Raw genomic sequence first — 21,322 nt, 5'->3', positions numbered from 1 at the left:
AAAAAACCAAAGTTGTTTATTCGAGCTGCTGCTGCCTTCAACTGAACCTGTTCAGTCCGTCGTGTTGCGTTCAAGTGTGTCGAGTCATTCCAGTGTTTGAACAACGAATGAAGGAAATCCAACACGTCTGCTTGTTTTTTTTTTAAATCTCTTTATTTGAACTTTGAGAAACAGAAACAAATATAAACTTAACAATTTAGTGTGATTCCAAAAGAACACAAATATATTTACTACTGAAGACAGATTTACATTTGTTTGGACATATTCACGTAACAAATTCCAGGAAGAAAACAAACTACAGATTTTACATTTCTGTTGACTACAATGATGATTTTTTTTTTCTAATTTTAATTAAAATGTATCAGTCAAGATGCCACTCATTATTTATAGATTGATATTTTTTTCATTGAATCTATAAAACAAATATTTCAGTCATGAGCGTGATGTCTTCAGGTGTTCGACCTCTAAACATTCAGCAACATGAAACTGAACAAAGCAGAATTTTTTATTTTAATTTGAGTCTGAAAAAAAATATTGTAGTATTTTTACAAGAAAATTCCTGAAAACTAAATTCATCTTTGCAGCTTTATTTCAGTTTAGTTTCAGCTTTTATTTGTAAAACGAAAAGATTCTGATTATTATAATTATTCATTTGAACAGAAGGTTTCTTGTCTGTTGTGTTCGCTGATTTGTTTTTGTGATGCGTTCAAGGACAAACAAAAAACTTTCCAAAACATCATGACACGTTGGTGACCTTAAACCCACCACGATGTTTCCGTCCGACTTTGACAGACAAGAAAAGCGAACTGGTGACGGTATTGATTGTTTGATTCGTTGATAAAATCTCAGATTGGATACAGAACCGAGTTCAAACTAAAACTATGATGTCACTTTTCCCCAGAAACTCGCTGCATCATCAATAATTATCTGTAAAATTTGACTGCACTCCTGGAAATCAAATGTTATTTTATGTACATTTATATCAGTGGTTATTTCTTCTCCTGCCTCCCTGAATTATTTATTAACATTAATAAATCATTAATTACAGGTTATAAACCCTTAATAAATGATTTATCATGAATAGATCGTTTATTAAGAGTTTCTAAACCCTTTAAGAATGAGTTATTAACATTAATAAATCGTTAATTAAGAGTTTATAACCTGTACTTCACGAGTTATTAACATTAATAAATCATTATTTACAGGTTATAATCCCTTAATGAATGATTTATTAATATTAATAAAGCCTTAATTAGAGGTTATAAACTTTTAATAAATGATTTGTTAACATTAATAAAATTAATGTATTAAGTTTACAACCTGTGATTAATGATTTATTGTTATAACACATCATTAATTACAGGTTATAAATCTTAATGAATGCGTTATTAAAATTAATAAATCATTCAATAGGAGTTTATAACCTGTAATTAATGAGTTATTAACATTAATAAACGCTAATTACAGGTTATAAACCCTTAATAAAGGCGCCTCATCATATAGTCAACCCGGCGTTGGTGTGTGAACTTCAGAGCTGCCGCTCGGGTTAAGTTCCTCAAACAAAGCCACGCTAGCTGTTTCTATTCGTTCCCAGGGTTTATGCTAAGCTAAGCTAACCTGACTCGAGCTTCATGTTTGACGCACATATATGTTGGTGATGTTTACATTTTGGTCCTCAGATGTCAACAAAAATAGAAACTTTTTTTCTTCATCTGTCGTATTTACACCGAACACACACACACACACACACACACGAGACGTCGGTTTAAATGTTCAGTTAATAAACACCATGATGATGACGTTAACTCTCAGCGCTGGCTGGCGATCGTGTGCAGAGTTTTATATCTGAGCAGAAACGTCTCAGAGGAGAGGAAACATCTGATAAACGGAGACGAGGACGGCCGGAAGGAGGACGAGCGAGTAGCTGCTTCGGGCCGCGTCACCTGAAAACACATTTTTTTTAACGATTTAAAAACAAAAGATGGAAACAGATTTTCTTCATCACAATCTCCTTCAGGTTTTTAGAAAATACAAAATGTCCGTTAACAGTAAAACTGATCGTTTTTCTTACTTTATGCATTTCAATTTTAAGTCAATAAATTGAATGTTTTGATTTTATGACCCAGCAAAAACAATTTGAAAACATCAGCTGGCAAAATTTTTAATTTGTGTTTTGTTGCTATTTTGACATTTTATAGACCACAAAAAAGTGTCAAGAAGATAACTGTCAGATTAATTGATAAAAATAGTTTTTAATTGTAGTTCGATTAAAAATCATTAAATTAATGTTGTTTTTAATTGTTGTTTCTTTGGCAATAGATTTGCATTCATGTTGTGTACGAAGGTAAGTTAACATTAGTCTGTAATTTCAGTGTTTTTAGTCTTTTGTAGTAATGAAACCGTCTTTGCGGTTCAGAGTCCACCGGAGGGCGCTGTACCGCTGTACAGCTCGTTTTCTCACCTGTTGGTACGCTTCTGATCATCTGCTGGATTCTGCGATCGGTCGAGTTTTCTGCAAATTCAAATAAAAAACCCGCAAAATTACACAAAAATACAGACAAAGTGCGCTAATGTCTTATTCAAATTATTGTTATTAGGTACGATAAATTGTACGAAGCACATTATCGTGCTCTGAAATAATCTCATGCTGTGAACATTAAACAATTTACGAGAAAAAAAGTTTTTAAGAATGTCAACCTAAAATATTTTTAGAATGATTTTACTCAACGTTATCGTACCTTTAAGAAAAAGAAGAAAACATGATATTACATTTTTGGTTATAAAACAAAGATATTGAAAGAATATTCAATATTGAGGCTTAATTATCAAAAATTAGAAGTCGCTGAACAAAAAGATGGACTAATGGCTTTCAGCGCCGGGATGTCGGGCGTCGGACTCACCTTCCACGGAGAGCTGCACGGTGCTGACGGCTCGGCCCTGCTCATCCAGAACTTTGTACGTTCCTTCCGCCGAACCTTTCACGTTTTTTATGGTCAGCTGGTTGAGCAGCGGATGTTTCCACAGATGCTGGGTGTTTTTATTGTCCCTCATCCACACGTCCGACCACTCGGAGCTGTTCCTGTGGAGCGCGAGTTCACAACCGTTCAGAAAAAGAACAAAACAAAAAGACTCACAGCAGACCGGCGCCCCCCACAGGCTGCAGTGTGCATTATTACAGTGGAGAAGCTAAAGGTTGTAGAGTTTGTCTAAAGGGTTCATCATCTGGGGAACGTCACAGAGTTCAGTAAATCTGCCTTTGAGTTTATTTTTTAGTTTATTGGCGCCCTGTTGGTGTTACTTCTGTCAGAAGGTGGCGGTAATGCACCTAAAAGCTGTTTGTGAGTGAATAGCCAAATAAATAGTCAATTAGTTTGATTGGAGTATTTTTTTGCTTTAAGTGTCCCCCAACAATAACACGACTACTTTATATGTAAATAAAAATAAAAAGAATCTTTACGATTGATTTTGAGTAATTTACATTTTTAGACGCGTAATAAAAAGTGACTTGTGTACTAAGTTCTCTGAAACGAGCTGTTTGGTGAGTAAATATGACGTTTGCGTGAAGTCACAGCAAACGTCTGACTGTTTTATTTTCCGATTATTATGAAATCTGGAAGAAAATCAGATTCAACAGCAGACGTGTGGATTCAATGACAAAACCCACATTCTGTCCGTTTAGATCAGGGGTGTCAAACATACGGCCCGCGGGCCGGATCCGGCCCGCCAGGGGGTCCAGCTTGGCCCGCCGGATGACTTTGCTAAGTGTAAAAATTACAGAAAGACATAAATTGCATTCCTATGAGAATATGGAGGTTTATGAGTACAAACGTTTTGTTATTTTTTTAATGGATCCAGTAATTGCTTCAAAAACAGCGTAAATGCGACGTCTGCTCCGGAGGCAGCAGCTCGCTGTGAGGGAATCTGTAGAGGAGATCCAGGCTGATAAACAGTGGACTGATTCTGAGTTTTTGGTCTTTATGGTTCTAGTTTATTGTAGAAAGACATTAAAATAGGGTTTATCATCCAAAAACCTTCATCAATGATTTAAACAGAGAAATATTGTCGTTATTATTCTATGATTTTACTGGTCTGGACCACCTGAGATCAAAGTGGGCAGTATGTGGCCCCTTAACTAAAATGAGTTTGACACCCCCGCTCTCGGCCCTATTTTGTAAACAGCCTTTATATAATGAGTCATAATTACCAGCAACCTTCAGTCTACTTCACCCAGATGCAAAGTCATTTTATAGTCGGCGTTATTTAAGTGTTCAAAAACTGTTTCCAGTGGGAGCAGAGATGAGACATGGAAAGAAGGTGAAAGTTTAGAGCACGGAAAACAAATCAGTCAAACCAGCAACTCCGCCGGCAACGTTTCCACTTGAGAGCAAATTCAGTCGGAAGTGGCGTCTTTTTTACTTTTATCTTTTTCTTTTTACCAACAAAATGTGTTTGCAGCTCACCTGGCCTGGAAAACAACTCTGTACGAGTGACTGGTGTGAAGCTGCAGAACCAAGTCCTCACCGGGGCGACGCGACTCGTGGGATTTGTGGTCTGAGAAAAGAAAAACAAAACTTTATCAATAATAATACGTGAGAAACCAAGAGGAGGCAAGAAATCAGAATCTACAGGAAAAGTGAGAAAGAAAAGTTTTGACAAATTATATAAAGGAGACGCGGAGCAAAGAAAACGGGTTCGTGAGGAGAGAGTTCGAAACGTTGAGGAGAAACGGAAAAAGTCTCGATAAAATCTTTAGAAAAGTGGGGAGAATAAATGAGATAAAAATGACGCAGTAGAAAATGAAATCAAAAGGAAGACGAGGATGAAAAATTAGCATGAAGTAGAAATAAATTTTAAAAAATAGGAGAAATTCAATTTTGAGATGGAGATTTATTAAAGATATGAAAAAGTGGAATTTCAGATAAAACCAGCAAAAATGAGAATTGAAGTCGGCTTTAGTCTTCGAATGAATATTCAACGGTTATTAGACGAACATGTAAAAAAAAAAAGGAGGACAGAATGAGTTCGTATCGCCGTGGAAACGACGAGACAACACGAAGACGAAGAAGAGAGGAAAACGATGCGTTGAAGACTGACCGAACACGAACAGCTTGACGCTCCGGATGAAGACGCGTCTCCGTTGGGATCTCGTCCCGTCCACCACCACGAAGCTCTCGTAGCGGCCGGCGTCTCCGATCTGAACGTCGCTGATGATGAGCGAGCAGTTCCCCGATCCGAGCTCCTCCCAGGGAACCTCCACCCGGTCCTCGAACCCGTCCGCCTCCCACCTCACCTCCCCCCGCCGCTCGAACACGGTGTCGGCCCGCTTCGCCCACTGGACGTGGCAGACGCTCGGGGTCGCCTCCGCCAGGACAGACTTCCAGCTGCAGGGAAGGACCGCCCGGTTACCCGCCGTCACCGTGACAGGCGGCGACTCTGAGGCGGAGGACAGGTGGGAGGAGTCTGCGAGACAGAGGGCGGAGTTTGAAGACGTAAGAAAAAGTTGCCTCAAAAATATGGACAACTTTTAAATGAGAAATTGCCTGAAGAAAATGAAAGACCTGATAGACCCGATAGCTGTAACCTGACTGCACCACAGGCCTGTCAATCAAACAAGACACGCCCCCAAAAGCAGGTCTTTTTGAATCTTCTTTTCTAGTGAATGAAGAAAATGTTGCGCGGCTGATTTTGATATTATTATTATATATTATATGATATCAGGAGGGGCTCTTTAATAACTTTTGTTTGTTAAAAAAAATTCACAATATTTGTTTATGAACAAAAAAATAACATCTATCGCACCCTGGTGTACCTGTTGCAGTACAGGTTGTTAGCCCCGCCCCCTTCCATGTTCACATATGAGCCATGCTCAAAAAAATATATAGAAGTAAAATAACTTCTTTTAATACAGTCATATATATATTTTCAAGCAATAACTTCTCTAACAAGTTTGTTTTTGATTAGTTATCGGTTGGAGCCCAACACAGTCGAGGGGTGTGGCCTCATATCTGGGCGGAGCATCAATATTACGTCTCCGCACCGCCACCAAACATTTCTGGGATATTTTAGCTTCACTTATGACGTGTTGACGATTGTTTACAAAACGTATCCTGTAATCCAAAAACTGAAAAAAACAAAAAACAGCCACATTATACGGACGGATACTCACCGACCAAAAGGCCAATCAGGAAGCATTGTTGATGAATGAAAAACCTGAACGAAAAACAGGATCAAAACGCCACATTAGATAATAATCAGATTAATAGTGACATAAAGGGAAAACAAATAAAAACACTACAATATAATGATAGTAGAAGAATATTACGGAACTATAAATCCTAAATATAACCTGCAGTTTGAAACCAACATGATTTAAAACTTGTTTTATATTTGCATTAACATTCATACTTTGGTTTGTTTGTGAAAAAAATAAAGACTGTTTATATATATATATATATATATAATATAATATAATATAATATTTAAAATTATATATATAAACAGTCTTTATTTTATATATCTATATATATATATATATATATACTTCTGTATGCTGCTGCAGCGGAAAAAAAATGTCCCCTCGGGGATTAATGAAGTAACTACCTACCTACCGACCGACCGACCGACCGACCGACCTACCGACCGACCGACCTACCTACCGACCGACCTACCGACCGACCGACCGACCGACCGACCTACCTACCTACCGACCTACCTACCTACCGACCTACCTACCTACCTACCTACCTACCTACCTACCTACCGACCTACCTACCTACCGACCGACCTACCTACCGACCTACCTACCTACCGACCTACCTACCTACCGACCTACCGACCTACCTACCTACCGACCTACCTACCGACCTATATATATATATATATATATATATATATATATATATAATACCTACCTACCTAAAATTATATATATAAACACCTTTATTTTATATATCCTATATATATATATATATATATACCTGTATGCTGCTGCCTGTCCCCTACCTACCTACCTACCTACCGACCGACCGACCGACCGACCGACCTACCGACCGACCGACCGACCGACCTACCTACCTACCTACCTACCTACCTACCGACCGACCGACCGACCGACCGACCGACCACCTACCTACCGACCTACCGACCGACCGACCGACCTACCGACCGACCGACCGACCGACCTACCTACCTACCTACCGACCGACCTACCGACCCTGACCGACCTACCCCTACCTACCGACCGACCTACCTACCTACCTACCGACCGACCGACCGACCTACCTACCTACCTACCTACCGACCGACCTACCTACCTACCTACCTACCGACCGACCTACCTACCTACCTACCTACCTACCTACCGACCTACCTACCTACCTACCGACCGACCGACCTACCTACCTACCTACCTACCTACCTACCTACCTACCTACCTACCGACCGACCTACCTACCTACCTACCGACCTACCTACCTACCTACCTGCACCTACCCCTACCTACCTGCCGACCGACCTACCTACCTACCGACCTACCGACCTACCTACCTACCGACCTACCTACCGACCTACCTACCTACCTACCTACCGACCGACCTACCTACCTACCTACCGACCTACCGACCTACCTACCTACCTACCTACCTACCTACCGACCGACCTACCTACCTACCGACCGACCTACCTACCTACCTACCTACCTACCTACCTACCTACCTACCTACCTACCTACCGACCTACCTACCTACCTACCTACCATACATATTCTCAGTGTTTATTAAATGCTTCTGTGCTTCTTGCTCTGTTTTGAACTGCACTCATTTATTTCTTCAGCTGTATTTTGAATTATTTGGCAGCACTGAGCTGATAAGTAGAAGTGAAAGGATCATTAAAGGGTCGGGTGGAAGCAACTGGATCTGCAGGGTAAGTTTCATTTATACACACTGACTGACTTCCTAGAAAACGAAACTGAAGCAGCTGCATAATCTTTTTCTTTTTTTCTAATTCTTTTTAATATTCCTGCAGGTTTGCAGCAGTTGTGCAAAAAATAAATAGACACAGCGTGAATAAAACGTAGCTTTTATTGCGGAGATGTGTCCAAAAAAAAAGTATATTTATGATTATAATGTGTAGACATAAAGACAATTCAAAATAATAATAGAGGTGTAAAGACTGAAACGCGCTTCATAGAAAAAGTGGTCGTTTCAAAATAAGGTGCAGTTTTTTCTTACCAGAAGAAAATGTGGATGGTTTTCATGATGTCCGTGTTGGAGACTTGGTCCACTCCTCCTTTGTCCTCCGCTGTGCGGTTTGTCTTGCGCGTGTTTTCCTTCTCAGTTGAGAATCGTATTTGATCAATTCCCTCCTATTCGACTTCCGGTGTGCGACGACAAGCCAAAATAAAAGCACTGATTCAGCGAATATAACATTTCAGACTGAAATAAGATGGAGAGTTTCAAAACAAATATAAAAACATGACCAACCTCCCTCATACGGTACAGAATCCAGCTGTCAGGATTCATGAATTATCATAATTGTTAATAATAATATTTTAATATCAGTGCAGGAAATTTTAAAAAAGTACTATTTTATTCAGGCAACTTTTTATATTGTGTTTTATTATATTTATATGTCCCATATTTAACTTAATCTATTTCAATCTGTTCTGTTTTTTTGGGGTTTTTTTTTGTTATTATCTGTATTATCATGTTTTGAGTCAAATATAATGAAATATAACAAGATGCATATTCTGGTTTACATGCAGGAAAATGGAAACTATAACTAAAGGAGGAAACAAGGTGATAAATACAACAAATTAAATACAATTAAATGAATAAGTTTTATTTTGAAGCGAGCTTCCGGTTAGGTGACTCCCTTCTGTGGCTCGACGGACCAGCGGAGAAACGAAACCTATCGGCCGATGGGTTCGGGCTCGCGGTAAAGGCCCCGCCCACCTCGAGCGGGTCCTGAGCTCAGGCAGGTCCACCACATCAGGAAGGTGTTTCATGTGTTTTTAACTTAATGGCAGGTCTCACATGGATCCTCTCCTCGCTTTGTAAGTTCATTTTTAAATTTGATTTTTGTTATTATTATTGTTATAAAAATGCAAGCAAGCATGTTTTCTGGTGTTTCCATGACTTTCAAGGACCTGCGTTCAATTTATTTGATTAAATATTTGATTTTATTCATAAAATCTTAACCCCGTCCAAAAAAATATCTGAGTTTGAGTCCCTAATGTGTAATGAACGCTGGAGTTTATCAAACCACACGTGATGACTTTGTGGGAAATATTTACTGACTGAGAGAACTTGATGGTTTTCCAGTGTATTGGAGCCCCTAGTGGCCCTCGGTGGTACTGCGGTTCTCACTTTGTCAAGCCACGTCCACTTTTTATACCGAGCGCACGGCGGCACCGGGGATGCGATCCTACAACCACGTCTTGATTCATTTTGACGACCCTTCCCCGTCCGCTGTCCTCAGGCGCGGCGGCGGCCGGGTTTCGCCCGTCGGCCTCCTCGCCCGTTCTCCACTCGGCCCGGGCGGTCCGGACGGGGCAGAACGTCTCCCTGAGCTGCAACCTGACGTCCGTCGAGGAGGTCACCTGGATCCTGCTGCGCCCGGACCGGCTGCTGCCGCTGGTCACCGTGACCCGGAGTAAGGTGGGCGTGGACGTGGGAACGTTTCACATTGCCAACGACAGTCACGTCAGCTGGAGCGGCGACCCGGTCCGTCTGGACATCTGGGAGGTCCAGGAGGACGACGCCGGGCTGTACTTCTGTACCGGGCGGTGTGTCGGGGGAGTTTGTGTCGGCGGAGGAATTCTCCTGACGGTGAACGGTAAGTAACGAATCAACCAATAACAACGTTTTTTCCTTGAATGTATCGAGTCAGTTTGTCATGTATGAACCAATCAGCAACCAGCAGTGATGTCATCAACCAGCAGTGATGTCATCGTTGGTTTATGAACATTATGAACCTCCAGTTCAGATTCTGTCCGTCACCATCTTTCTAGTTTGAAGCAGATTTAGCGGATCGAGCTTCACGTCGGTTTTATCTTCATCCATATGATTGAAGTCTGTTTTTAATTGGAGGATTTGTTGTTGACATTGTTTTATTGTTGTGTTTGTGTTTTCCAGGAGATGACGGGGAGTCGACCGGACACGGAGCGAAGCCGCCGTGTTGGAGTTCGGCCGTCTGCGTTGTCGCGGCGTTCCTCGCCAGCGTCTGTTCGGCCCTCGTGGTCGGACTCTACCTGCGCTCAGGTGAGCGGCTCGCCGTGTCTGCGTGCAACATCTGTCTTCCTGTTGTCATGGCAACGGGTGGTGGCGACGCGTGGTACTTCTGTGCTTTTGAAAAACTCGGCTGTATTTTCTTTCATTTTATTTTCACTGCAGAACTTTTACTATTTCTGGAAGCTCTTCACGTGAGAGCCTCATCCACCACTAATACAGTAGAGCTACTTGTCGGTGTACTTCTACTGCCCTCTGGTGGCGAACTGCTGCAACTGCAATTCAAAACAAAAACAAAACAACTGATGGGATCTTCTCTGAGCTCTACGGTGGTCCGTGATGGACTCAGGTCCAATTTTTGAGGTACTTTAAAGTACATTTAGCATAATATCTATACTCTAAAGGCAAATATTGTATTTTAATTATAAAAATTATAAAAATACAGAATATCATCAAATCACGATGAAATAACAAAGATAAAAGTTAATCATAATTTTGGTCTTCTGAGTATATTTTGATAACGAATATTACATACTTTGACTTGAATAATAATTTGAATGCATGAGTATTTCTAAAGTAATCCATCGGAGTACTTCTGATCTGTTTGAGAACCAACTATTTACAGTAAAACCTGCAACAACAAAAAAGAAAAAACAAAGTTTGACAAATATGAACAGGGAATATTTTTCCCAAAACTCTTTAAGTCTTGATGTGAGTGTTTAACGATTTCAAACTTTGTGTTTGGCGAAATTCAAAACTCCAAAACAGATGACGGTAAAGATGAAAATCTTACAAATATTCTAGCAAAAGACGAGTTTATGTTTTATAACGTCAAATACCAGAATCACGAATTATAAGAGTTTCCTCACGCCAGGATCTTTGCACTCTTTAATTTACTTTTCATTTCAGACATACAGACAAAACAGAAAAGAACTGATTGTTATAATAAAAACAACAACTGGCCCACACCACAGACAATGTTAGACGAATAAAACCACTTTTAAATTTGCAGAAGCGTCATTTTCTTACTCAGTTACGAGCAGTGAAGGAAGAATTATTCGGTCTCGTGACTTCGTCGGCAGTTTCCTGAGTACGAGGAACCGTTTCTACGCTCATTAAGGCCTTTTCGCTTCTCAGGACTTCCTACTTCCTTTTTTTTTTTTCACTTTTAGTACCTTTAGAAAGGTAATTACTGTTGGCACGTGGTACGAATACAACCGGGACGTTAATCATTAAAAACGCACCTTGAACTTTGACCTTCTTGGTCGTATCAGTCGCTCAACGTTTGTCCAAAGACCACCATTTAAGTAAAATGCGACACGGTCGTAGTTCGGGTTCAGGCGCCAAGACTCCTCGGGAAAGTTTGGATTTACCGACGTAACTTCCCGTACGTTGACGTTATTTGAAAGACATCTCTTGTCAGTATTTGCCCCCCGAGAAGAGGCATCGATATTACAGTTGACAGCTTCTTACAACCGGTCGTTCAACCTCGTGTTGATGGTTCGCGTCGTGAAACTCGGGACTTTTCAACTTTTTTTCGACTTCTCAAAGTGGCGAAAGTGAAAGAAAGAAAGAAAGAAAGAAAGAAAGAAAGAAAGAAAGAAGGAAAGAAAGAAAGAAAGAAAGAAAGAAGGAAAGAAAGAAAGAAAGAAAGAAAGAAAGAAAGAAAGAAAGAAAGAAAGAAGGAAAGAAAGAAAGAAAGAAAGAAAGAAAGAAAGAAAGAAAGAAAGAAAGAAAGAAAGAAAGAAAGAAAGAAAGAAAGAAGGAAAGAAAGAAAGAAAGAAAGAAAGAAAGAAAGAAAGAAAGAAAGAAAGAAAGAAAGAAAGAAGGAAAGGGCGGACGGGCGACAACCGGGAACCTGGTTTAACGCTCTTAAACCAGGTTCCCGGTTGTCGCCCGTCCAACCACTAAGCAGCACGTTTGTTAAAGCCTCTATTTGCTTGATCCCAAAGCAAATACAGGAGGTTATTTTTTTGGAGGTTTTTCTTGTTGATCATAAAGACGCCGGTTTAATAAAGAGTCCCGTCGGACTCAGAGCTGCCGGAGCAGCAGCCCGTAGGGCCGGATGGACTCCTGAACGATGGCTCTGGTCTGGACGTCGCTGCAGCCTTCGGGCACGTACACCAACCACATGTCTTCCCTCTGGCACGTCTTCCTCTTCTCCGGGTTGATGCGGTTCTGGAGCACCGCCTTGTACGTCTTCCCGTCCGCTTTGGACTTGAAGGTCTTGCAGTACTTCTCCGCCACCTTGACGTCCGGGGTGGAGTAGACCCCCCGGCCCTTCGTCTCCCCGGCGACCAGGCAGGCGGCGGCGGCGTCCAGGAAGCTCGGCTCGTCGTCCGGGTTCCCGTCGCGGATCAGGATGACGCCGAGGGAGCCGTCCATGTCGTGTCCGTGGTAGGAGACGGGCCAGGCGTCCGTCCCCGTGCCGAGCCAGCGGTCCCCGCCGTCGTACTTCTGCGTGACCCTCAGGGCGACGCGGTTCCACCCGCAGGGCCGGACGTAGCGCTCGTTGCCCCGCAGGAACGTCTTGTTGCCGTCCTGGAGGGTTATTCACGGAAATAAAATGTCTTGAAGACGTTTGATCATAAAATGTCTTGAAGACGTAGATCATAAAATGTCTTGAAGACGTTTGATCATAAAATGTCTTGAAGACGTTTGATCATAAAATGTCTTGAAGACGTAGATCACGCTGAGAAACTGCAGGATCAACACAAATCAGACCTTTTTTTTATTACATCTTTTCATTTTAAGGCGACAAAATGTCTTTTAAAACAATTTGAAAATTTGTGATTGATTTTTTTTCCCACCAAATGGATGAAGTTAAGAATTCATCTTTTGTGCTACGACTCTTTGTCGCGTTACTTCGCTGCGTTTTTCACAAAAAAACCACATTTAAATAGTAAAGTTTATGTTTGTTAGGCCTTTTTCTGTTGTTGCCAAAAATCTAAAACTATAAATGCCATCAAACAAGTGACATCGAATTTGGGAGAATTTTGTCTTTTGCCTGAATGTCTTCCAGGCTATAAAATAAAGTTGCACCAACAGCGCCACCACGCTGCCAGGTACAGCAATGCTTTGTGGGTCAACGTTTCATTTTCAAAGATAAACTCCTGAATCTTTACAAACTTTGCCCACTCACCTTGATGTTGGTGAAGTCGTAGTCGTACTGAGGGTGGAAGAAGTCCTGCGGGTTGACCTTCACGGTGGGGCGGGGCGGGGCGCGGGGGGGGCTCTCCGCGGGGCTCTCCGCGGGACCTCTGGTCACAGCCAGCGGGGAGCTGTACATGTCCTCGTCCTCGTCCCGCAGGGACATCGTGCCCACGCTCGGGTACTCCAGCTCCTTGAAGCCCTCCTGCTTGTAGAACTGTTTGAGGGCCACGATGTTGACGAAGTCCTGCGGGGAGAGCTGCGACGCGCCGCCGGTGGACTCGACGCTGCAGCCGGACAGAGCCGACAGGGCCTCCAGGCGGAGCTGGGGGTCCGACATGGCGCGGAGGAGGAAGAGGAAGAGGAAGAGTCCGGAAGCGACGAAGAAACGTTGATCCGCCTTTACAGAGAGAGAGAGAGAGAGAGAGAGAGAGAGATGGGAAACCGTCTTTTAGAGTTTTTAGCGTGTCTGAGGTTTCTTGAATAAAAAAAGGCTGAAAAGTGAAGAGCTCTTGTTTCTGCGCGCGGACTCGCCTTCGTTTCCTTTCAGTCTTTCACTTTCACTTAGAGGTGAGTCAGGCCGGTCTGACGGGACGGGGGGAGGAGGGGAGGAGGGGAGGAGGGGGAGATCTGTCCTCAGATCACTGGTCATTTACACAACTTCCATCTGACTTCGTCATGTTTCATTTGATTTATTTCTCTACATTTGATCTGTTTTTGTAGATTTTCTTTTGGAAGAACCTGAGAAACTGTTGAATTTTATTATGAAGTGAATCAAAAGCAAACATGCTCCCAAATAAACAGACACATGTTCACTTTATGTTCGTCAGTAATTCTTTTTTCTGTACGAATATTTAACATTTATTTACAGAACGCTGAGAAACAGTTAGTTTAATTTAGTTCAACTTCAACCACTGAAGTCGTCTCTCAGCTGTCTGACTGTCCATCATCTCTGTCTTCAGGTAAACCGGCCGTTTGCTGCTGTAGTCCGGTGAGACGGGTCGCAGAGGTCAGTAGAAGGTCACGCTCTAACTTTACTCTTCTAAAAAAAGATCAACTTCCATTAAACATAAAAACACTCCTGCGCTTTCTTCGTGTCTGTTTTTCATTAAACACAATTATTTTGAAACAGTTTTTCTTAAATTGTAAAAAAAAAAATACGAAAAAACAACAAGTGAACTAAATAGGCTGAGTAGAGGCTTTCACAGATACTTAAAAATTATAAAAAGGTTTTAAATCTAAAACCATAAAATGTCTGTAAGCTTTTTTTTTTTTTTTTTTTACCATTTACCATTTTAAATCGTCACTTTTATTTTTCTCATTGAACTGAACGTATAAAGTTTTCGCCTCTTTCTAGTTTTCGTTATCTGTAACTGCAGTTTTCTGTCCCAGCTTTTAATTCCTTGCTGGTATTAACTGAAAGATGAATAAATATGTATTGTTGATACATAAACATGTATTTTACCTTTAAGTCTTTTCAACCTGCAGTGAAATCAGTTTTTTTTTTGTCTCTGCAGGAAGAGTCTTTGCATTACTCCAGTCTGAAGCATCCTGACAAGCCCCGCCCCTCGGGCCGAGCCGGATTGGTCGAGGAGAACATCACATACTCCACTGTGGCCTGTCGTATGAACCCAACGAGATCACATGACCACAAATAGACTTGGCTTTTTATTTAACGTATTCAGACATAAAGAAATATTGTTTTTGATTCCAAGTTTCTGTAAATGCTGAAGAGTTTGAGCACCCCCTGCTGGTGTGGAAGTAAACTACAGGCTGTAATTTCTTTAACCCATTTTCTATGTTTCACACAAATTATGGTTAATCGTGTTTAACGGCTAAAAATGAAATCACTCCTTTTGTGAAATCTGAGTATAAATTACAAAAAATGTACTAAAATTATTTTATTATTTACTTAAATATTTTACCAGCATATATTCGCAGCGAAGATATTTATTTTCAACCTGCTATGGTTTCTGTTAATTTTAAGACACATGTATGATTATAGACTTTAGTTTTAGTTTATTAGCAAAGTTTTTCACATGTAAACAAACTGTAAAGTCCGGCCTCCACACACCAGGGGGCGCTGCAGATTAACGCCAATAACTTTTGTAAAAAAATAAAATTTGTCTCTTTCACCCATTAAATGTAGGAACTATACAAAGACATAAGTTCTCCATATTTATATATTCAACACTATATAATATATATAATATATAACAGTGAAACTATTGATCAGCGTTTCAGAAGTACATTTTTTTAAGAGCTTTTTTAATACAACATGAATTTTTATTTAAAACATATTTCAAGGTCATAAGTGTGGAAGTCCAGATCACATGTTTTAGTTCTTCCCAGCTGTTTTATAGCAGCTGGATTTAAAATGAAAAAGATGATCGATTTGACTGTCGTGCCGAATGTGCTGCGTTCAGGTGCGAAACGTCCCGTTAACGACCGACAGGTGGAACTCGTCCTGCAGGTTTATTAAAGAACAGGTTTGTGTCTCGCCGTCATTTCATCTTTTCATCTGTTGAGATTTCAGCTGAAGCAAGAAGTTCGACGTGCCGACCAGAGAAAAGAAGGCGGCGGCACAAGAAGCCGATCTGTCGGGTCACATTAAACACATGATTTTAATCTGAAATAATAACATTCTGGGAAAATCACGTTTTTTTAAACGCAGTGGAACATTTTTATTTTTATAAAACATCTCAAGAATGTGAACAAAAAAGATTTCATCATGATTTGAAAGAACATTTTGGGAGCAAATATTGTTTTTTTTTTAAATCTGAAAAGGTTTTTTGAGGGCAAAAAAATTCTGGATTCTGGATGTTTCTGCAAAGACGTTAAAGGATGGACGGAAAAATGACCACATGGCACAGTGAAGGTGACCTTTGACCTTTTTGGACCCAAAGCGTCACGTCATCATTTTGATCCGGTTTAAAGATTTGTGAAGTCTTGTCGTGTTCTGGGTGAATTCTGGCGTTCACGATCGCAGAAGTGTTCGGTGAGGGCGCAGCGACCTTTGACCTCCGAAATCAGTTTGAAAAAGAAATTCCCTTTCGAGGCGTTTATCGGCGTCGCGTGAGGACGAGGTCTCCGGGACGTCCACCTTCCGAGCCCCCAAATCAAACTCGGGACCGAGCGAGCGTTTGTGCTCGTTAGATCCGGACTCGGTGTTCCCGTCCGTCTATCTGGCTGCAGGTCTGGTGATGACGGACGAGTAGATGACGCTGTGGTTCTGATCCGGTGGCGTCCGGCCGGTTCTCTCCCTCCAGTTCTGTCGGCCCAGAGAGGCGTAGTGGATCGTCGGACTCGTCCACGCTTCGCTCTCTGCGGACGGAAAGAAAGCAAACGCACGTGAATGTTTTTGAGGCGACGATGAACCGCGGCGGTTCGAAGGCCCGGCGGGTTTTTACCCGTCTGTCCGCCGGACGTCCTCTGTCCGCCGGACGTCCTCCACGGCTGCAGCTCCGTGTCTTCGTGTCTCCGAGCTGCTACGGGGAGAAAAAAAAAACATGCTGACCGCTGGATTTTTTCATTTTTTAAATTTCTGAATTCAATGAGAACGTTCGGAAAATTAGACGGCACATTTTTTTAAGATAACAATTCAGATGTTTTTCAATGAGAATCCCAAACATTTGTTTATTTAATAATAGTGAATGAGATCTTTAACAGCGTAAATTTGGTAAACAAATTCAATAACGAAAACAAATCTTCAGCATCTTTGTGCAGCAATTTCTTGTTGCTGATTGACCAACTCGTACTCGTACAAAAATAAGATCAATTACATTTTCTGGAAATCAAAATATACACGACTTTTTTAAATGAGACGTTTTACAATCAGCCATCAGAGCTAAAATCAACATCTAAATAAAGACGTCTTCTGCTCTCCATAAATCAAACGTTTACCCGCTTGTCTGTTTTTCTTCTTCATCCTCCGACACTTCATGCTGCTCAGTAAAACGCAGACGGCAGCCGTGAGGAGGATCATTAACCCCAAACCGACCACGGCAACCAGCAACAGAGCTGCGAGCGACCACAAACAAACAAACAAACAAACAAACAAACATCTGGCAGTAAACAACAGATGTGACTCAGACGACAGCGTTTGTGCTTAAAGTGGCTGACCGACCGTTTTCAGGCTTCTTCTTCATTTCAACCACATCTGATGAACACAACAGGAAGCAAATAAAACACATCAGTTCAAACTTACTGATATTACAGGTGAAAATAAAACATCAACTGCAATAAATGTCAAATACAATTTAGAAAAGAAATAAATATAACCAAAAATCACTCAATAAAATCACCAGATTTCTGTTTTTTTTTATTTTTATTTTTATAAAATTGGATAAAATTGTAAGGAGGTTGTTCATAAATATTGTTCAAAAGAATCATTTTTTTAAATAACAATACTGTCTTCTTAGCGTCAAAGAAAATATTCTAGAGCCATCTTACATGACGCATGTTGTAAACAAACATGTATCTGAATATATTATTTGTCAAGTTACAAACAAAGCATTTTATTTTAACGTCACAAAATCTCGCAAATGAAATTTTTGAAAAAAGTAAAATATTTGTTGACAATCGGAATGAAAGTTCAGCAACTAAAACAACTTTAGTTAAAATCAACTTATTTGATCCTTTTCAGTGTTCTTTGATTCTCATTTCTTCCAACGCAAATATTGATGTCGGAGCACGAAGATAAAACTGCAAACGGATATTTGAAGAAATGTTTTGACCTGTTTTCATCACAGCTGATGTTGGCGTTGTGCTGGGGGGGGGCTCGATGACGGTCGGCTCCGGGGTCGCTGAGTCACAAAATATATACATTTTGATATCAAGTATAACATGACAATATTTAAATTGACAGTCCCTCTTCAACGTGTTCTTTAAGGGAGAATTTTGTGTAATTTGATGGTTAAAAGTAATAAAAAGAAAATCAAATGTCAACATTGAAAATTCTTTTTTTGTTGAGGGTTTTAATACTTTGTGACCACCAAAAAAACTTTGCTATAATGTTGGCTTTATTGACTGTAAATTTTCATAATCCATAAATAAATATATATATCTATATATATAGATATATATATTTAAACTGTGATTTAAAAATGAAATGAATAAAATTTCATTTTATAGTAAATAGTAAATTTAAATTTACTTTTTTAATTTATGACACCTGCAATTTCAAAAAGTGCTGTAAATAATTATTAATTAATATAATGAATTATAAAAAAAAATTAAAAAAATCTAAATTATGTGTATAATTAACATTAATTTAATTGTTCAGAATGACAAAAAAACAAACAAATAAACCATAATTTTTTTTTTAAATTCTCTGTATTTTACGACAAACACACAACCGGCTGAAGTGTTGCACAGAACCTGCGAGGACGGCGACTCGGGCCCGCAGCAGTCCGTTACACAGATACTCTCCAGCGTCCTCTGGCTGCAGGTCGTGGATCTGCAGCGCGTCGTTGGCGAACGTGAGCCGGCCGCCGTCCCTCTCCGGTTTCACCGAGCCGTTTCTGAAGCGGGAGAAGATGAACTCCCGCCGGCCTCCTTCCCTCTGATGGAACCACCTCTGTTTGGGTTTGGAGGAGTCGCCGCAGGGGAGCAGCAGCGTTCGGCCGGCCGACACCGTGAAGTCGCGGCCTGCGGACGAATAAACGGAACGACTAATTAAGTCCCTTTTTCTTTTCTTTTTGATTGTTGAGATCAACAACTTTTGATTTGATTAATAACGCAAGTTTGATTTGAAAATACGTGAACAGATTCTGTTAATTAGCTTTTTTTGTGGAAAATCTTTGTAAAAGAATTTCAAGCTCCCGCAACTATTGCGGAGTTTGCTTGAATTTGTGTCAATCATTGCGACTCCCTGGAGGGACTGAGTAACAGAGGATGTTTGTGGTGGAACCAGTCAGCTGGTGGTCGATTTAAAAAAACGTGCCAACCGACGTGAAGTCGCCCGTCGGTTTGTGAGCGCCCGTTTTAAATCCTCACGTCGGGCGATTTGACCTTTGACTTTGAATTTTGGGAGAGAAATTTATGCTTTTTGAATGTGAGTCTTTTGGAGCCCCTAGTGGCCCCTCAGTGCCCGTCTTTCCCACAATGCACTGCTCGTAGCTCCGCCCCCAGCCTACCCGCGAGCACCTGCAGCTCGGCCACCAGGCGCCGGTTGCAGCGGTATCCTCCGCCGTCCGAGTCGTCGAGCTGCAGGAGGCAGAGGCCTCCGTCAGACATCAGACGGTAGCGCCGGCGGTCCTCGCTGGTCTCGTAGCTTCCCCGTCGGGTCACCAGGACCTTCCTGTCCCGAAGAGTCCAGACCACATCCGAAGCATCGGCGCCGCCACACCGCAGACAGACGTGGTGATCCTCCGGGACCGAGAGCCGGGCCACCGCCGGAGGAGCGAGGTCCGCAGGTCCGAAGCTCCAAGACTCAAGACCTGCAGCAGAAAGATTTTTAAATGAAAACCCCTTTTTTATTTATCATCTTTTCATCTCAAATAAATCAATAAATTGACTGTTGTCGTATTGATTTCTTGACATAATGTCATTGTTTGCAAAAATATTTGTTGTTCATCAACATTTTTCTAAAGTAAACTAAAGATGTATGTGCACCATGAAGATGAAATATTTACATATCATCGTATTTGACTGTTTTTCTGGATTGTTTCATTCAATCGATGAGACAGATTGTAAAATGTCTCGTTGTCCATCACTGAGCCCAAAGTGTTCAGTGATGCAGCAGCTGAACAGCTCATATCCTGCTGACGGGCAGTTTTTAGCCTCGTTTCCTGTTTTAGCTGCTATTCCTGTTTTATCTCTTGGAAACACGCTCGCTGTCGTCATAACAACGGCTGCTCATAAATACCTTCAAAATACAGCATTTAAACATTTTAATTGAGCTCAGATGATAAAAAAAACAAATGTAAAATATTATTTTATGAACGTTTATTTTTATTACTTTCACATGTTGCTGTCACGTGAAAATGACAAACTTGAGTTCATTTTTTTTTTTAAATGAAGAATTAGTTGATGCGAGTTAAAAATATGAAAACAAAGTGGGTTCTTTACCTTTTCTGTTACGTCGGACGTACACACATCACAGTTATAAATTAACATCAAAATAGAGTTATTTAAAATGAAAGAATATGCACAACGTAAAATTTGGACAAGATCTGTAGAAGTATAGTTATGAATAAAAGATTTAATTACAATGCAGATGAAATATGAAATTCTGTAAAAAAAAACAACAACAACTTGAAAATGAAAATAGTTGTACAATATTATAGTAACCAAGCTGCTGTTGCAGATATAAATGATGCTCCATAAAACATGTCTACAGTACAAGTATTAACATTACAGAGAAACCAGCATGTCAAAATATATATTTCTTTGTACCTGTGGAGTTTTCTTTGGAGCTGATCAGGTCTGAGAGCACGAACCCAACATGGCAGATGATCATGAAACTCAACATCTTCCACCGATCTGCAGAGCTGCTGCTGATCTGCCTGAAATATCAACCTTCAGTCTGTCACACGGTTTCCTTCCTCGTCCCTGCTGATGTTCTTCCTCTTCCTCCTCGCCCGGTGACTCAGTGAAGAACTGAGCGTCCTGGAAAAATGTCGGATTCACGCTTCGGTTTCAAATGTGATGTCACCGAATGAGAAGGACGACATCGATCGCCGCTTTCAAATCATGTCGTCAATGAATTTCAGAAAACGTCCCGCAAACTCAATTTCAGTTAAATTTCCCCTGAAAATGGGAATTCACATCAATAACACGGTTGTTTGTTTAATTTGTTACACTGTTTAGTTTAATTTAATATTATTCTATTTTTATTTGTATATAAATTGTATATAATGTGCAATTCAACATTTTTTATATTTGATATTTTTTTTACTACCTCTATTTTATATTCTGTAATCTTTATAGCTTTGCCGTCCCCT

At 40.8% G+C, this 21,322-nt stretch overlaps 4 protein-coding genes across 5 annotated transcripts; 1 reads left to right on the top strand and 3 right to left on the bottom strand.

Moving 5' to 3' along the window:
- Window positions 1–842: 842 nt before the first annotated feature.
- On the bottom strand, window positions 843–8,351 carry igldcp (Ig-like domain-containing protein). The gene is made up of 7 exons (XM_069710310.1): window positions 8,229–8,351; window positions 6,167–6,210; window positions 5,095–5,460; window positions 4,461–4,551; window positions 2,901–3,079; window positions 2,462–2,512; window positions 843–1,943 (listed from the first exon to the last, which is right to left on the bottom strand). The coding sequence occupies exons 1-7, from the start codon at window positions 8,252–8,254 to the stop codon at window positions 1,861–1,863; spliced, it is 840 nt and encodes a 279-aa protein (XP_069566411.1). The 5' UTR covers window positions 8,255–8,351; the 3' UTR covers window positions 843–1,860.
- Window positions 8,352–8,925: 574 nt separating this feature from the next.
- On the top strand, window positions 8,926–15,934 carry LOC138627806 (uncharacterized). Of its 2 annotated transcripts, none has more exons than XM_069710392.1 (5): window positions 8,926–9,052; window positions 9,478–9,834; window positions 10,134–10,259; window positions 14,339–14,385; window positions 14,894–15,934. In XM_069710392.1, the coding sequence occupies exons 1-5, from the start codon at window positions 9,019–9,021 to the stop codon at window positions 15,032–15,034; spliced, it is 705 nt and encodes a 234-aa protein (XP_069566493.1). In that variant the 5' UTR covers window positions 8,926–9,018; the 3' UTR covers window positions 15,035–15,934. The 2 variants fall into 2 exon arrangements, with proteins under 2 accessions (XP_069566493.1, XP_069566494.1); XM_069710393.1 differs by having other exon boundaries at window positions 14,339–14,396; window positions 14,894–15,008.
- On the bottom strand, window positions 12,102–13,911 carry LOC138627804 (uncharacterized). Its single transcript, XM_069710391.1, has 2 exons — window positions 13,369–13,911; window positions 12,102–12,767 (listed from the first exon to the last, which is right to left on the bottom strand). Exons 1-2 carry the CDS (start codon window positions 13,714–13,716, stop codon window positions 12,258–12,260), a joined length of 858 nt encoding a protein of 285 aa, XP_069566492.1. The 5' UTR covers window positions 13,717–13,911; the 3' UTR covers window positions 12,102–12,257.
- A 603-nt stretch (window positions 15,935–16,537) lies between the features above and the next one.
- Window positions 16,538–20,850, bottom strand: LOC138627785 (uncharacterized). Its single transcript, XM_069710360.1, has 8 exons — window positions 20,775–20,850; window positions 19,514–19,816; window positions 18,756–19,025; window positions 18,113–18,181; window positions 17,503–17,535; window positions 17,280–17,396; window positions 16,787–16,864; window positions 16,538–16,700 (listed from the first exon to the last, which is right to left on the bottom strand). Exons 1-8 carry the CDS (start codon window positions 20,848–20,850, stop codon window positions 16,558–16,560), a joined length of 1,089 nt encoding a protein of 362 aa, XP_069566461.1. The 3' UTR covers window positions 16,538–16,557.
- Window positions 20,851–21,322: the final 472 nt, after the last annotated feature.

Source organism: Brachyistius frenatus, unplaced genomic scaffold (genome assembly GCF_029030835.1).
Source record: "Brachyistius frenatus isolate BFR_SWC_R1_liver_20210118 unplaced genomic scaffold, ASM2903083v1 Contig_91, whole genome shotgun sequence".
NCBI lineage: Eukaryota > Metazoa > Chordata > Actinopteri > Embiotocidae > Brachyistius > Brachyistius frenatus.
Note: the sequence above shows the minus strand (reverse complement) of the source record. Positions and strands in the feature narration are given on the sequence as shown.